This window comes from Crocodylus porosus, unplaced genomic scaffold, assembly GCF_001723895.1.
Source record: "Crocodylus porosus isolate Cpor-Errol unplaced genomic scaffold, CroPor_comp1, whole genome shotgun sequence".
Lineage (NCBI taxonomy): Eukaryota > Metazoa > Chordata > Crocodylia > Crocodylidae > Crocodylus > Crocodylus porosus.
This window is the reverse complement of record NW_017728931.1, coordinates 46,837,887-46,855,967: the sequence shown is the minus strand read 5'-3', so window position 1 is coordinate 46,855,967 and position 18,081 is coordinate 46,837,887. Positions and strand designations below refer to the sequence as shown.

General features: G+C 41.7%; 1 protein-coding gene across 1 annotated transcript in view; it reads left to right on the top strand.

Moving 5' to 3' along the window:
* The window catches only part of NUAK1 (NUAK family kinase 1), a 64,225-nt gene extending 46,719 nt beyond the window's left edge, over nucleotides 1–17,506 (top strand). The window contains exons 4-7 of the mRNA XM_019544784.1: nucleotides 1,223–1,288; nucleotides 11,571–11,690; nucleotides 12,051–12,183; nucleotides 13,465–17,506. Coding sequence (XP_019400329.1) covers nucleotides 1,223–1,288; nucleotides 11,571–11,690; nucleotides 12,051–12,183; nucleotides 13,465–14,618 — 1,473 coding nt within the window. The 3' untranslated portion in view covers nucleotides 14,619–17,506. The remainder of the gene's footprint in view (nucleotides 1–1,222; nucleotides 1,289–11,570; nucleotides 11,691–12,050; nucleotides 12,184–13,464) is intronic.
* The last annotated feature ends 575 nt before the right edge of the window (nucleotides 17,507–18,081 follow it).

Here is an 18,081-nt window from a genome sequence, read left to right as displayed (position 1 = left end):
TCAGCTATATAGCAGGTTATCACAAGCATAAGTTTTATAATAGTCCCTTGTTGGTGTGTGGAGACTAAACACTTTATTCTGAGTTCTGCCCATTTACACCAGATAACTTATTGAAGGCTCCTAACTTCATCTTTAGAAACCTCCCCCTTTTAAAAAAAGAAGGTTAAAAACAGCATATCAACTAGCTTTCCATATGAGGACAATTAAAAGTTCATTGTCATTGACCAGTTAAAGGGGAAAGGAATAAGAGATTGTAATTGGAGTTTAGAATGTGTAAGGGAATATTTTTCAGATAAGAACAAAGTAGAATATATACAATAAAAAAGCAAAACAGAGGTATAAATGTCCAACTTTAGAACAAGGAACTCTTTTGAGCAAGGTAGAAAGAAAGAATACTTAGTAAGCAGCCATTTAAGTTACCCTTCCAGATATAATAGGATCATCAGACAGCTTCCCTTTGATATTGTTTTTATCCATCATGGCATGCCTTCAAATGGCAATTAAAACCATGAAAGACAAGCAATTGTCTGTTTATCTTCATGGATTCTCCCTTGTAGATGGTGATTGCATAGAGCCAAAAGTTGCACCTGGATAGAGGCAACAGGCAGCAACCACAGCCTTCTGTTAGAATTTTTAGCATTTTAATCTTCCTTTGAATTCTGTTAAGCAGTGGAGGTTTGTTTGCAGAGTCCTGAGTGCACAGCACAGAAGCCTCCATGAGCCTTCTCTGTATAGGTAGTTTTCAGAATTTTTGGGAGAAGGCACTGTGACTAGAACACATCTTGTTAGTTTCTTCACTTAATAGTTATAGGCACAAGAGTCTTGTAGGTTTATAACTTCCTTTGATTAGATGACTATACTGGAGGAATTGGAACTTTTAGAAGGACAAATGTCATTGACAAATATTGTTTTCTGGTGCCTGGGAAGAATATATTGCTTTCACGCAGTGGGGGTAGGATAGGAGTTGGAATTAAGTTCCAGAAAGAATCCTCCTGCTGTTTTACAGGCTTTGTGGGAGGACAGATTCCAGTCATTCTTTTCTTAACCACACAGCAAGCGACTAATACATCTCCTGTCACTAGTCACTGGGTCGTGAGTGTTATGACAGTGAAATCAGTCCTGAAATGTACATACAAAGACCACCCTGATGGTTCAATTCTTTAATTTGTCTAATATTTCCTTATGTTCCCCTCCCCCACCCTGTGTGTTTTTCTCGTTTCAGAATGGTGTTGTGCATAGGGACCTCAAATTGGAAAACATCCTTCTTGATGACAATTTTAACATTAAGGTAGGGTTCTTTCTACTTCTTTCTCCAAATGTATTTGCATGTTCTGTAGCAATTTTCAACCAAGGTGGGGTTGTAGAATTCAATGGTTGTGTACACACGTTCACACAATCTGGGAGAATATCCTCAGGTTTGTTCTCTCATAAGGAAACTACCCAGAGATGCCGAACAAACATTTGAATGCTGAACCCCTGAAGAACAGAGAACTTTTAGTGCTGACACTATGCATCCAGCGGGCCCCAGCGAACACATCTCAGCATGCTCTGGAGGCTCCTTTAGTCTGCATGAAGACAAATGGCAGCAATACATAGGGCAGCCCTGATTGGCTGACCCAGGCTGCTCAGGGTTATCCCACCTCTCCCTGCTGCACAATGTAGGAGTTGGAGCAGTTGACTGCAGTAACACACTTGTCTCCCTGGGAGATGAGATAGGAGCAAAGCCTCCTGGGATTCTGGGGGACTGTGCTATGGCTTCTCTCAAAAGATAACAGCTACAGACATTTGCACTCCCCAGGAAAATTCTCCCAGGAATGATTTAATCCTGGTTGTTCCCAGGTTATTTTTCTCTCAGAGTATTTTTCTGTGGGAGAAAAATCTTGAACATCTCTACACTCATGGTTTCTACTGTGAGAGCAGCAACTCTCCCAGGAGAAACAATGTTGGTAGGTGGCCAGTGTTAAAATAGCAATGCCTGGCATGTAACTAAAGGGGTGGGTGGTTAGGGAGGGATAGTACTATTTATGATTCGTTTTAAGTTCTCAATGGAATCTTAAATAATATGGGGGGAAGATCATCACACCACCCAAGAGGCTCACTTCTCAAAGCAATATCAGTTCACCAATGGAAAAGAGCAGAGTACTTCATACAATGCAGTTTACTTTACAAATGGTATTATTGCTAGCTGCTACCGAGTCTAGAAAAAACTTTCTTGGCCTACAGGGTTCAAGTGCCTTCCACAGAACACTCCAAATGTCCTTTTGATCACGTTGGGAAAATAAGCAAATGGAGTTTCAAAATAAACCCAGTAAAGCACATGTGCTTCATTAGGAAATGGCCTTGGAACTCCAGACACAAATGTAGCTTTCTGAACTATCAGTGATGTCGCATCTGTGTCAGTTACCCCCAGCAAAAGCATGGGAATGGCTTTTTTTTCTTTTTCTTTTTCTTTCCTTTTCTTTTTTAATAATAGCCATAAAAAGCTAAGTAATAGAGTTCTTGGAGATCAGTGAAGTTTCTGAATGGCTGACCTAGTTTCACTTCCAACTTTATCATTCCATGCTTATAAAGACATTTAGTCACTTTCCTTGCCCCCATCTCCCCGCTCTGTGCAGCATAGGTGGTTGGGTGCAGAAACTTGCTGATAACCAGACAGAGATAGGTGATCAATAGTATCTGCTGGTTGTTGTACTTTATTAATTAATAGCAAAGCAAAGGAATCTATTTACTAACTGTTTCTACAGCTAAAGTTTTGATTTAATCAGGTTTCTGTCCTGTCTCACCGTTGAGTCACCAGGCTCTCCACTCTGTCTCCTGGTTATACACTGGATAGGCCTTATTCATTTTAAATGTGTGTGCAATGGAAATGGAAATAGAAAGTAACATATGGTTGTTACCATCTGTGTAAAACTGATGACAGAAGCTAACTTGGATTGACTGGATTAAAGATACATAAATATGCAGTTTCTAAAAATAGCCTTCTACAGAAGGCACATCGTATGTGGTACTTGAATATTCGTCATTAACATCGGGGCTGTAATGCCTCTTCAGTTATATTCCAGCAACATCACTGATACTGGCAGCCTTCCTCCCCCTCTGTCTCATAGCAGAGTTGGAAACAAAAGTAGCCTTTATAGGGCATTGCTTCCGCCTGCCGGATGACCTCTCTTTCCACACTGCTCACCAAGCTATCTTCCCAGCTAATCACAGAATTCTTGAGAGAAAAGAAGAATTTGGGGAATTTGTCAAATGGGTGGGGTTAAGCAATAGGCTGTGATCATCATGTGAAAACCAATAATTTTCTCAAGCCTTCAGGAAGTTGGACTGCACCAAAAGGCTTCATTCCTCCCTTGTGTGTATTTTATACCAGTTTAACTCTTTTGACTCCATGTGGATTTACACCCAAATTCTTTATGTAATGAAGGTACTTCAGAATGGCAACCTTATTCTCAGACATTCCAGTGATTGACACGATCACATGGAAATGGGTAGATGCTCATCAGAAGGTCCACAAGCCTAGAAATCCTCCCCTTTTGATTTCAGTAGGCCTATATACATGAACCAGCAGTCAAAAGCTCACAGGTGTCCTGATGAAAACTTGGCCCCACTGAAGTCAAATGGCAAAATCTTATTGTGTTCATTGAAGCCAGGATCCCACCCTTGGGCTCCAGACATGTAAAATACTGCTGGTGTCCCTTATTGTAAATGTTGTGTCCCTGGAATACCTGAGGAATTTTGGTAGCTGAAGGATCCTGTAATACTTACGCTTTCTCTGCAACTCTCAGGAAAAAAAAATAGCTTGAGGTATTCACTGTTGTTCTTTTGTTGGTGTTGAACTAAATTCTGCTCAACTTAAAATGTGCGCATTTTGTATACTTTGAGCCCTTCCACAGTTGTTCCTTTGCTTAAAGTAAGGCACATCTTTGAGTGTATAACTATGTATAGCAGGGGTTTTCAACTTTTTTTAGTCTTAAGTACCCCTGGCAGCTGAGCGGGGGGTGGGGGGTGGATAGTGTGCGGTATGACATGGAGCAGGGAGATAGGGATGGCACTCGGACAGGCAGGGATGGAGCGCCACCACCTCCGAGGAGCAGGGCCGGGGTAGGGCGAGAAAGCTCACTAGGCTGAGGTGAGAGCAGCGGTGCCCCTCTGTGGGGCAGGGAAGCTCACTGGGCTGGGGTGTGGCAGCAGCAGCCACTGTGTGTGAGCTTCCCCACCCCACAGAGGGGCTCCACTGCCCTTGCCCCGGCCCCACTCCTGGGAGGTGGTGGTGCTCCATCCCTACCCACCTGCACGTGCCCCCTAGGACTGGTCCAAGTACCCCCAGGGGTATGTGTACCCACAGTTGACAACCCCTGATGTATGGGCATGCATATACACCCACAGGTGGCTACAAGCTGTCTTGCTGTCTCATGATGCTTGTATTTAAACAAAGAACCTCTTGAGGCTAAAGGATAGAGATTGGAAAACAGTTTATATTTCACACTCCTAATTATCAACACTGTCTGAATTTGGATTCCTTTAAGTGAGGGTTTTTGTATCTTACCTACCACATAATTGAAATCTACTTGCAGTACTTGATGTTAAACAGACTGCCACTATTTCCCTTGATGCTTTCAGCTTAGAATTTGTTATTGTGGTTTCTATGCAAGTTACACAGAGTTTATTTCCCCTTCTTCTCTGTTTCCCTAAACAATATTTGTTGGCAAGGAAACACATCTGGAACTGTAAATTATTTATTTGCAGTTGAGTAAATCTAACAGGCCCTGATTCTGAAAACATTTACAGATGCTTGAAGCAGAAAGAGAAATGTGCAGTTTAGGGTGGAGTGTTGGTTTTGAACATTCAAAGAATACATCTTCTGAAATGGGAGTTTTATTGTTATCTGCACTTCTAAGATCTCCAGTCTCATGATCTTGTATTTATATTTCATCCAACAGATTCCAGGGCCTTTTACAAAATGTACTAATTGATTATAAGAAAAGTATAATAAAAGGAAATCATTTTCTTCACTGGGTTGTGATATATAATTAAGTATATATTTCTGAAAAAAGCAGTGTCCTGTATAATGCAATTTATACAATTGCACTATAATTAGAACAAGCTCTGGGAAGATGCTAGAATGTTTTTCAGACAGGAAGTAAAGAACATTTGATCCATAAAAAATTATCATGTGGTCTCATGCAGTGAGTTAGCCAATTTATTGTGTTCTTTTATTTGATACCTGGACAACTTTGGAGCTATTGAGAAATTTGATCCTGTGTAAATTAAAGTCAAAGTAGTTGAGCAGTGCACAAAGACATAAGTCAGTTTTTTAGCTTAATTAGTGAATGAAGTCTCCGGAAACTTGATAGGTGTGATGGTGTGCAACAGGAAGCACCAGTGTTTGAAAACTGAGAAACATATCACCTTTCCAGTGCAATCAGGGCATGTGCTGCAGCGGCACAGATTTGGGCTACTATTTTGTGCCTCAGAGCATGCCCCTGCATGTGCCCTTTGTTGCAAGCTGTGCCCTGCTCCTCCTGGCCCCTGGCCAGGCTCCCTGTGTTGTGGGAGAGGGGAAGGGCAGCTGGGGCACAGGGTCCCTTTGCGCAGGGCTAGCTGGCAGCCCCCTTGTCTCCGCTGCAGAGCCCCAATGCTGCTTTCTCCTCTGTTTCCGTGGGCTGTGGAGCCCCTGTGCTGAGACACACTGCACCTCAGCCAGCCCCATTAACCTAAATAATGTCTAATTTCAGTCACTTGTGAGATCAAAAGGGTGCCAGATCCTTTAGAGACAATGAAATAAATTATCCTAACTTTTGCTAAGATCTGATCATTGCTGGCCTGTACTTTTATACTTAATATGCCCAATGATCAGATGCATTTTCAGACCTTAGAAAAAAGTTCTTCACAGTCAGGGTTGCCAGGATCTGGAATGGGCTTCCAGGGGAGGTGGTGTTTGCCCCATCCTTGGGGGTCTTCAATAGGAGACTGGACAGGCACCTGGCTGGGTTCACATGACCCCAGGTTTGGTGACCCTTTTCTTGCCTGCCAGGGATGTGGGGTTGGACTAGATGACCCACTGAGGTCCCTTCCAACCCTAGAATCTATGAATCTATGACCTATGGGCTATATAACCACTTTCTTGTTAGGCATATGGCAGGACAGGGTGGCACTTCATAAACTAACTCAGTGCTCAACCTTTTGGTGCCATGGGCTGCATAAGTGTGTGTGTGGGGGGGAATCCACAGATCAGATCAGACCCCACACACCAGGATCAGACCTCCACACCACCTCCTCACCCCCACACTGCCACATAGAGCCTCTGCATCACCTCCCTCAGCCCTGCTTGGGGCCCCCTGCTGCCTCCCACAGCCCTGGTCAAGGCTCCTTTCTGCCTCCCTCAAGTCAGTGCCACCAGGTCGGGGCCTCGTATCGCCTTCCTGGGGCCCACGCTGCCAGATCAAGGCCCCATGCTGCCTCCATCTAGCCTGTGTGCACCTAGATTGGGTCTGGCCCACTTCAGCGTGTCAATCTATGGTCTTGTCTGGCCCATGGGGCTCCCCATAAGTCTGGAAATTTGGCAGCAGGGGAGCAGCAATTACTGCCATCACTCCTCTACTTCCAAATGTTTGGACCTGTGAGGACCCTTGTGAGCTGGATGGCGTGCCTCTGTGTGCTGAGTCTAGCCCATGAGTTAGGAGTTGAGCACTCCTGGACTAATTCAGAGATGCATGAAGTAGGCTGTAGCTTATTAAAGCTCATGCTGTCTAACGAGCTAGTCTATACAATGTGCTACCCTGCCCCGTCTTCTCTCTAACTTCAAATTACCATGGCTAACAACCTCTCCCAGTTGCTTTTTAAATTGAGTCTTATTGCAGACTCAATGTAGAAAACACTTTGGTATATGACGTGTAAGAACAGTGAACCAGAGCTTAATTTTAGCCAAAAGGGTGATTTTTGTGGCGTCAGAAATAGTACTGACAGCACCCAACCACAGTGGGGTCTTGGTCCACACAGGGGCTCTGAGGTGTTACCACAGTGCAGGTGAATAACAAGCAGAGTAATACATGCAGATAAGTTGTTTTTAACCTAAGCCAGGAAACCTGATAATGATTAAAACTGAAAAAGCATTTCCCCTCAAACTGATAATGAGATTTCAGTGGATTCTTACAGGGAAGTCAGGTGTTTGTATCCTGGACCAAGACCTGCTAGGATGGAACAATGTTACAGACAGCCATACCCAGGCAGAGAATGGTTAGAAAGGCTAAGGCAGTGCCAAATCCCTAGTGCTTCTCCTAAAATGGTAAATTTAAAATTACACAAAGTGAGCACAGGATTGAAAAATCCAATTCAGTAGCAAGAGTCTGTTGGTTGCTCTTTTTGTTGGGCTGGAAAGGAGAATGCATACCTGAAATCCTGCTGGGTTAGCAGGAGGTAAAGTGGGCAGTTAGTTCACCGTTAGGTGCTTTTACTTCAGGTAAGGTTTCTTGTACAGCAAAGCTTTCATCTGCCTGAGTGGACCAAATTATTTGTCAACTTTAAAATATAAAGAGAAATGGATTCTCATGTGGTGCAAACTGGCAAAGTGCAAACTTCATGGAATTTTATACTCCACGCTTAAATCAACCGATAAATTACATCTGGTTTATTGTAGTTAACAGTAAATATGAAACATGCACCTCCTGAAGCTAAGGGAATAAAAGTCTGCTTTCCAGCTCCTCCCAATTTGGGAAGTTTTTTGAATTACTGCTTTAGCTCCATTTAAGTGCCAAGAACATGAAGTAATCTTGGCTTCTCTTAATCTTGTTTTGGGGGGCATGACAGTTTTAATGGGAAAAGCTGATAAGCATCAGTCTGTGAGTATGGGAGTGGACTGTAATATAAATACTCTTTTCCTGAATGGCCAGAATGGAAACATGAATGCCCAAGTCTGGAGTTCCTTGGTATGAGGAGTGGTGCATATACTGTTCTACATGCTCATTTATGTATCCACACATTTTATACATTCCGGGCAGTTAAAGGAATGTGTTTTCTTAAGGAAGCATACTGTGCAGTATCCGCTTCTGTCTTAGCTGCGTCCTGAACTAAAATAAAACTCAGGGGCCAGCACAAAAGTTTTAAACAGTGAAATGGTCTCATTCTTCTTTTGATTGACAGGGCACACTTCATAAGACTTAAGACCAACTTCCTGCAAGCCAGTTAGGGTGACTTGATAAGAAAGTGGAATTTAGGGCAATTAAGTGCAATTTGAGCCATGAGAATACGTTTGCAGACTGCAATTGTATACCAGCTGCTTTCAATGACATTCCAGGCATACAATGAAGATTTTACAAGCCATGCTTATTTAAGTGTTGAATTTTGCTACAGCAGATTGATAGCACAGTATTTAGGAGATGGAATAAATTCAGAGTATAAATGGACTGCGATGAGAAAAATTAATATTAATGAACAAAAACAGCTGCTTCATCACCAGAAATACTTTAGGAGCACCAAAAATCACTAGAGCATATTCTCTCTCTCTCTCTTTTTCTCTCTGTCTCTCTCTCTTTCCACACACACACGCGCACACACACACACACACACGACATGTCTACACATGGATTTATGCTGGCTTAAAGTTACTGCACAGTAAGTGAGAGTAGGCTGATGTCAACACATGCAGGTGTTAAAGCACATTAACGCTGTGTGTGGACTAACTTAGAACTAAAGTTAGTCCCAAGTCAGTCCACACACACAGTGTTACTGTCCAGTAAGGCATCTACACGTGTTACTACGCAGGGCCGGCCTGTCCTATCCTGCGGAACCTGCAGCCGCAGGGGGCCCTGCAGCGAAGGGACCCCCTCCGGCTGTGAACACTTTGCCACTCTGCGTTGCTGCCAGCTTCACATGCAGCCGCTTGCCACTGCAGCTGCTGGCGGCTTCTTCAGCTGCTTGCTGCCCTCCTCCCCTCCTGGTGATGCCGGTTTCTTCACATCAAGGGGGCCCAAAACAATATCTCGCAGGGGATCCTAAAAATTGTGGGCTGGCCCTGATAATTGGGCATAAATTTGATACCTGCATCATGCAGGTATCAAATTTATGCCCAAGTGATATTAAGTCACTATATTTACTGTGCAGTACAGGAGTACACATGTAGACATGTGCCCATACTGTGCAGCAATTCTGGTTACTGTGCAGTAAATGTGCATGTGTAGACATGCCCAGAGTGAAGCAAACTATTAAAGATGGGTGATAGAAATTGCATGAGAGAGGTAAGGCTTTAAAGATTTCCTACAAAGGGTATTTTAAAAAATCAGGATCGTGTTGTTTTTTTGCCTTTTTCTGATATATAAAGAAGACCTGGAAAATTCTTCCTGTCCACCTTCTCCTGTAGTGCTCTTTTTCTCTTTGTTCTCTTGTTCTCTGGTTTTGTTGCAGAAGATTTTGGAGTTGAGGCGGATTGAAACAAGGAAAAACTTTATCCCAAGCATTCATTGAGCATCATAGTAACATATAAGTTAGTAGCAGGAAACACATATTTGAAACATTCTGTCAGAAAAAAGTCCTTTTTCCATCTGATGACTCTACTTTTGCTTTCCTGTTTCTTGTGACATCACAATGCCACTAGTTTTCCCTGGGACGTAATTTCTTCATGATAGAAAAAAAAATTATTATGAAGTGAAGAAAATTCCTGTCTTGTATATGTTATATATTTTGTTGCTGTTCTAAAAAATACCTCCCATATCTTCTTCATACTTCCAAAAGAATAAAAAATGGTTACAAGTTCCCTTTAAGACATCTTTAGTAAGTAGCAGGATCCCAGCTGCCAGAACTAGCCTTACATCTAATGTGCATGCTTCTTATCTTTCTGGTTCTAGTGGCAGCCACCGTTGATATGGGTCCATGCAGCTCCTATTCCAGTTCTTCTCCCAAATCACCTCCCATGCCTCCTAAACTGTTTTATGCACTGTATTGTCCCAACTTCTTGCCCATTTTTTTGGTACCTACTCTTTCACTGCTGAGGGAAAGCCCAGCATCTGCTCCTCTTTTTCCCAGGGGTTTCTCCATGAGGAAGAGGAAGCAGCTTCTGCTGTACTGTGGTTCTTTGGGACTAGGTTCTATAACATAGTTTGAAGACCACCAAATAGGAAAAAAATCATTAAACCAACCAAAGTTCCAGAGCTTTATGTAACTATATCCTATAGATACAGCTATTAATCCATCCCCTATAAAGGATCCCATATGGAGAAACAAGCTACCTCCTCCACAGGATCTCAAGTTCAGCCCCATCCCTGACTCTCACAATCTGCCTATGGCTTCAGTGAGACTCATGCAAGTGGGATTTGTCCCAAGAAAGGATGGGTTTGACTGTGCTAGAAGCTATAGGGTGACTCACAGGATTTCTAGGATAGCCACATGAAAAGCTGTTGTGCATGGTGTTATCTGAGTTTTGCAGTCCAGCATTTCTTAGGTCAGTAGCATGCATGAATAAAATAGAGAAACTGGGCAACAAAGATGTTTGGGTAAAAAATGAAATATAAATTGAGGCATGTTTCCTTATGCTGGAGAAAAGTACCTGGGAGTTTTTAAGGCCACCCTTTTGTTCATATTTTTGTTTTTTAACAGAAAAGAACAGAACAGAGAAGTCACAAACAAATTGTCTGGCCCCAATCCTGTAGTTCCTACACAGGCAGAGTTCTCAGCAGTCTCACATAGAGTTTCGCGTGTGTTGCGAAGGTTGGATTTGGGCCCATTGTTTGCAATTAGGAAAGGACTTCTGTTTTATTGTCTTATACCCATGTTCTTGTCTACTTGATCTTTGGTTTCCCTAAATGCCTGAATAATCAGAGCCTGTTGAATTTGGAAAAGTTAGTCAGTATCATACTCTCTTGTTCTCCATATTGTACTTGATGCTTAATAAGATAAAGCTTGTGTTCTATAGGGCACATCGACACATGGCTGCATAGCGCCTTTGTTACTGTGGTGTCATTTAGTACTTCCCTGTGGAAGTACTAAATAATGGTGCAGTAACAGCCTGTACTATGCCATGCTGCCCACGCATGGTTATTTTTGCCTGCTATATCACTTTAGGAATGCGCTATAACAAAGGAGTGCATTGCTATGGCAATGTAGTGGTGGCTTCGAAGTTTTTGCCACTGGGCACCATGGCACCAGAGCATCTTGTGTACACACACCCTGTATGTATCTTATTTATGTATTTTATAAGATGAAATACCTACCTTGCCTTCTTGCTGAATAAGACACCATTTTCTTTTAGGATCTTCTGCCTTGGTCCCCATGAATTCACTGCCTCACTTCTATTGGATTTTAAGGACCACTAGCCAAATACAACTGTGCTACAAAATCCAAATAGTGGCCCTTTATCATTGATTTGTTCCCATGCAAATAACCCTTGCAAACATATGCAAGACACCCAGGAGTAAATGCTTGACTGATGATCCCAGTATATCAGTTGCTGAGCTATGAATCTAATCTAAGAATCCTGGCTCCCAATCCTGGTGCTTTAACTAATAGATCTTTCTCTATCCCTATTATTTTCATTAGAGAAATGTCCATACCACAGAACTCTCTTGTAATTGTCTTTACAGATTGCAGACTTTGGGCTTTCCAACCTTTATCACAAAGACAAGTTTTTGCAGACCTTCTGTGGAAGCCCACTTTATGCCTCCCCTGAAATTGTTAATGGAAGACCTTACCGAGGCCCAGAGGTAAGGGCAGAGGGGAGGGAAGGAAAGAGTTTAAATAAAAATTCATCTTAACTTTTGTTGGTAGAGTGGGATGGGATGGAGTGGCTTTGGCAATAATGACCATGTAGGTTAACCCAATATGGATGGTACTGTTTGCATGGACTACACTGGGTGTTTCTGTTGGACGTATTCAGTTGACCTTCTGGTGCATTCATTTACTTTGCTTACAAATTATATTAAATACTTGTATGTCTGGAAAGATGCGCAGGTCAGCATTATGTCGCTTTTCTGGTGCTATGTCGCTTTTCTGGTACTAGTGGTTTAGAAGGCTGCAGGAGTCAGCTTTTCTAGTCTTCATGCTCTTTTGTCTGTGCATTTTAGGTTGACAGCTGGGCCCTAGGTGTATTGCTTTACACGCTGGTTTATGGAACGATGCCCTTCGATGGCTTTGATCACAAAAATCTAATCAGGCAGATCAGCAGTGGAGAATATCGCGAGCCAACACAGCCCTCAGGTATAAAAAGGAAACAAACAAATATGGGTGTAATGCACTGAGATCACAGCAGGAGCGCTGTATGACTGGTCTGCTTTGCTTCTCAGCAGGGTAGATATGCACCTTATGGACTAAATAAATAAAATCATATATATAGTTAGTTATTTAATTCGTTTATAAGGTGCATATCTGCTTTCTGCCTGACTTCGGACTAACACAGTTAACTACCTCTTTCTGCTCTGCCTCTACCACCATTTTCTGGTGTCTCTTTAGAAAGAAAGACAAAGAAAAGAATCTCCCAGACTTCTCCAAACTTCATCTGTTATCAATTCCCATCTGGATTGAGTGTTTTCCCAAAGCCCTTTTGAAATGAAAGTTTTATAGCAGATAGATTTTATTGCCTTAGGGAAGCTTTAACAAGCTCTTTTAACTAGATCTATGACAGTGGAAAGTCTGTTAGCTATTGCAAGTGGAATTGTTCAGACAAGCTGTAATTTGATACATGGTACTGATACCGATCAGTCTTCTAGTCTAACTACATTGTGGGATATAGATATCAAAAGCAGAGAGAAGATAAATAGTCAGGGAGAAGCAGTCACTTGCACAAGAACCTGGTCCAGTGTCTGAATTCAATACCAGTGTGTTCACAGTTATTTCTGAACAAGGGGATCACACAATGAATAGGGCCTTGGTAGAAAATCACCAAAGAAATCTGGTCCGCCAAATGATCATAGTAGTCCTTTCTGGTTTGAAAATCTATGGCCCCTTTCATAAATTTCACAAGACACTTGTCTCTCATCATTTGTTTCCCAACATTGTTCATATTTTCTCTCCCAGTTATTGCTATGTCATTTGTTTTGTGGAAATTTAAGAATGCATAAAAAAGTATATTATAATGCATTTTACTTCCTTTCCTCCTTTTTAAAAATGATATTCACAAAAGCAATAATGGAGGTCATATAAAATACCCTTGTTCACTTTTGTTTTCCTCTAAGGTTTATAATAATCAGGGTTGATGGAAAGGTCGGTATCTACATTAAATTCCTTCACTAATATGGAAAAACACTCAGTTATTTGATAACCCAGTGGTACATTCATCTGGGTAGATCATATGTCTTCAGATATGGAATAGCACTTAAGAGCATTTCCCCCATGTTGAGAAAATGAACAAACCCTTACCCTGCAAATCACCTTTGTTTTATCTATTTTGGAGAAACATAATTTCTGCTTATCATCCATGCCCATATTTCTATTTTAAAATCAAAACAGAAGTCTATATTTTAAATGTCATTGTTTCCATAGATGCTCGTGGTCTGATCAGGTGGATGCTGATGGTGAACCCTGAGCGCCGAGCAACCATTGAAGACATAGCCAATCACTGGTGGGTTAATTGGGGCTACAAGAGCAGCGTTTGTGACTGTGATGCCATGAGGGACTCAGAGTCCCCGCTGCTGGCTAGGTTTATTGATTGGCATCACCGTTCTACTGGCCTCCAGCCGGAGACTGATACCAAAATGAAGTGCCTTTCCAAACCCAAAGGTTCTGAGGTCATGCTAGAGCGACAGAGATCTCTGAAAAAATCAAAGAAGGAAAATGACATTGCACAATCTGTCCAGGATGGAGGGGCTGAAAATGCATCCAAGCCAACCTCCAAGAGACCCAAAGGCATCTTGAAGAAAAGGAGCAACAGTGAGCATCGGTCTCACAGTGCAGGGTTCATTGAAGGAGTGGTCAACCCAGTGTTACCTTCCACTTTTAAGTTAGAGCAAGAACTGTGTAGGACTGGTGTAGCCATTAAAAGCGTTGTGGAGGGAGATGTAGGAGGCAAATATGGCACTAAACAATCTTCCCTAATGCCAAAAAAAGGAATCTTGAAGAAGACTCAGCAGCGAGAATCTGGCTATTACTCCTCTCCAGAACGGAGTGAATCTTCTGAACTTTTGGACAACAATGATGAAACAGAAAACAATGACATTTCCCCTGGTGTCACTGAAACATCAAGAATTGGGTCTCACAGCCACTCCTATAGGCGTAAGGGCATCTTAAAACATAACAGCAAGTATTCCACCAACAGCACTGAGTCAGCTTTGGTCAGCCCTGACACACCTACTCTGGAAGCCATGGAGGAAGTGGTACTGCCTGGGGATGGCCTATCTCGAAGTTACAGTCGCCCTTCTAGCGTGATCAGTGATGACAGTATTCTGTCCAGTGACTCCTTTGACTTGCTGGATTTGCAAGAGAATAGGCCAAACAGACAGAGGATACGGAGCTGTGTCTCTGCTGAAAACTTCCTCCAGATCCAAGATTTCGAAGGACTCCAGAATCGCCCACGACCACAGTATCTGAAACGCTATCGAAATCGCCTGGGGGACAGCAGTTTTTCCCTTCTCACAGACATGGATGATGTGACTCAGGTTTACAAGAAAGCGCTAGAGATCTGCAACAAGCTCAATTAGCAGAGTGAAGATGGTGAGGAGGGAAGGGAGTTGTCTTGTGTACCTTTATGATGGAGTTAGCCAGGTTACCTATTTGCTGACAGTGGTAGTGTTTTCAAAATGGGTGTGAATGTGCCTACTCAGCTGACACCCTTGAAATATATGTAAATCAGCCCCGAATCATCTCATGAACATTATGCAAACTCTCTTCCCATGGGTATTATCAAAATACTACCTAGTTGCTCTCCTCCACTAAACTCTTTTTACATGTGATGTAAACATATTAGGACCGAGCAGCTAAAGACAGAACAAAATCCAAAAATGGCTGGAAATGGAAGCTAGACTGGAAATAAGTCAGACATTTTGAACAGCAATGATAAGTAATCGTGACAGCAGCACTACAAAAGTATGTGGTAGAATCTTCACCACTTTGAAATCTTTGAATTGACATTAACTGTCCTTTGAAAAAAGACATGCTTTAAGTTGAGCCTGAAATGATTATATTCAATGGAGGAACTGCAGGTGAATATTTAGATAGACTGAATTATGTAGGAGGCCAGACCAGATGTTTGCAGTGTTACCTTCTGGCTTTAAAATCTATGAGTTACTGAACTTGTTATGGGACAGGGACCTTTACATAGTCACCCTCAGTACACGGTGGATGTTACTGAAAATATTTTATATATACCATGAGATTGCTGTTCATTAGTAAGGAGCATATATTCTATCTTGCCATTAACTCTGTGAAAAAATACAGCAACTGAAAAGTAGTCTGAGCTAGAAGATGTACATTTTAAGTGGCTAGTTGATGTCATCCCTTTGATTTAAGAGATTTCTGACATTTTCCAGATTGCCAGTCAAACAAATGGTTAGGAAGAGGTATGTAATAAGTTCTCTCAGGGGTTAAATAAACATGATTTCTATATGCCAGTCATTATCACTGTCAACAAATGGTGCCACTTTGCTATTAGCATGTAGAATCAGAGAGTGGGGCATAGTTTGCCTCTAGAATGTTAGCTTAAGAGAAGGCTATAGCATGTAGTAAGTGGACAGAGGTCTGAGAGTCAGAAGAACGTGCCTTTCTCCAAATTAGAGTGTTTCTAAGTAGGTAGTAATGGAACAGAAGGATTTGGTATATGAGCACTGAAATAACAGTAGACTTAAAGGATTTGGTGTGAAAATGCAGGTAGTTCTGTATGTATTTGTAGATGGTACTGCTTAAGCAATGGTATTAGCAATGGTATTGAAAAGGGGAAGGATATGTATATGTATCCTTAGACATATCTAAGTATCTAGACTAAAGGCTTCAACTCCCATAAAGGTACCATGTGGGTCTACTGGATTACCTGAATGTAAGCCTATGTTAGAAAGGCGCACTATGTGTTTGACAGGCCTGGGCAAACTGGAGTCTTATGGATATTATTTTGGATCTCATTTAGCCGATGGCCCTTGGTTTCACTGGGTACCAGTGTGACTAAACCCAGGTTTTGGTAAATCACATCAAATTGGATACAGATCTAAAAGTCTGAACAAACAGCCCCATTGACCAATCATGCAAGCAAAAGGTAACAGGGCAGATTTTGATTGCTTTTTATCCCCATGACTTCAGTTGAAGCAGAATTTGGCCCATCATCTCTGGGCATGGTCTAAAATCCTAAAAGCCATTGGGAAATAGTGCTCAATAGATTCCTTTTGGGCTTCTCTGAGACACCATCTCAAATAGACAGAAGCTGTTTCCCAGCTGAAATCTTTATTGTGCCATGGTCTTTCACTTTGTTGGTGCCTTCTTAAAAACCAGATGGATTAGCTAGCATAAAGACAAACTCCTGAATCAACTCATCTGTCTTTAGGGATGATACATCTCACCTATCTCCATCATTAGACGCTGGGCCAAATTCAGCCCTTGTGTAAATGACATTGAGTACCATGAAATCCTGGTGAGATGTGCCCTCAGGCAGCAAAGCTAACTTTGACTCACTGTTATAAGCAGTGGAATGTCAGTCCACTTCTACACGACACACACCTTTTAGTGTGATGCTGAAGCATCCTTTTAAAATTGGTTTTTGCCCTTCCAAAGTGAATGTGCTGTTTTGCAGGGTACAAAACTAACAGGTTTCCTATGTCCTCTTACTTCAGGTAGATTCTGTAGTGTTTCAAAAATTTAAGTGAGTTTTCCAGTCATGGTCAGAAGACACTCTTTAATTCTGTACTCTGGAGATAGATGCCAAAACCTCAGCTGGCATAAATCAGCACAGCTCCATTGACCCAATGGAACTTGGCTTCAGTAGAATTGCCCTGACTGACACCAGCAGCTAATCTGGCTCTAAATGTTTAATTGATATATATACACATTTAAAGATGATGGAAGTGGGACTCAGCGTGACCTTGTGGGGAGCCTAGTGCCATTCAGAAGGCTCAGATTTACCAAGGCATTTGCCCAGGCCTGCTGTCTTGTGTACAAATGTGAATGAATGATTGACTGCTTGCTGCCAAACTGGAAATGTTAAGTAGGGATTTACTGGCATGTTATCATTCCTAGAAGAGATGGAAAAAAAACAAAAACAAAAACAAAAAAACTTGACTGCACATTGTTATTATTAGTGTTGTGATTTTTATTTAATTTTTTTGTAATACAAAGTTGACTTTTTTATTTGAATTTGTCTTTTTTTATTTATTGGTCTGAAAGCCATTTCAAAGGTATAATAATATATTTGGTGTAATTTAATTGGTTCAACATTACAGCTCTGGCCAAAATTGTCTGGCGATTTGTTTTTTTTCTTTTTTCCCACACATTGGTTGGTTTGAGCTTTTACAAGGCACACAGGGAAAAATGCTGGATAATCACCCAAAGTGTTTGTATTTTTAATCAATACTGTTTTTTTAATTAAATAAAAATGAACTTAATGTAACTGGGAAGTCTTTTTCTTTCTCTTCAAATAAATGCATATCAGCTGAACTAAATAGATGGCTCATGCACAAATACAGCAGTGTTTCAGTAAATCATACCCCAGTTGTTTACTCCAAGTTTTTGGTTTATTCATGCATTTGAAGATCTTGTGGGTGGCCACTGAGATGTGCACACTATGAAAGATTTGGCATCAGGAACTATTCAAGATTTTCAGCTGTATTAAAATACCACAGAGAAAAATAGCAGGGTAGGATTTTCTTTCCTGGAGATGAATTAGATCCATGGGCCAGGTGTGCTGCAGGTGAGAACTGGCTATCCTACAGCCAGATACAGCAACGCATTTATAGCCTAGTGACACCCTATCACATTACCCTTCCCTTTCAGCTGGGAAGAGGAATCATATTATTTTTTAAATCTTTGTGTTGATGTAATCCAAGGCCTGTTTGGACAAAAGGCTGTTGGCCATCTGCTGCTATCAAATGTGTGGTGGTTTAGATTATATGGCTTTCGGCAGGCAGAGCAGTAGGCCAGTGAAAGGCAAAAACAGAGTCCACTTTCAACGTATTTTGTTGGAGA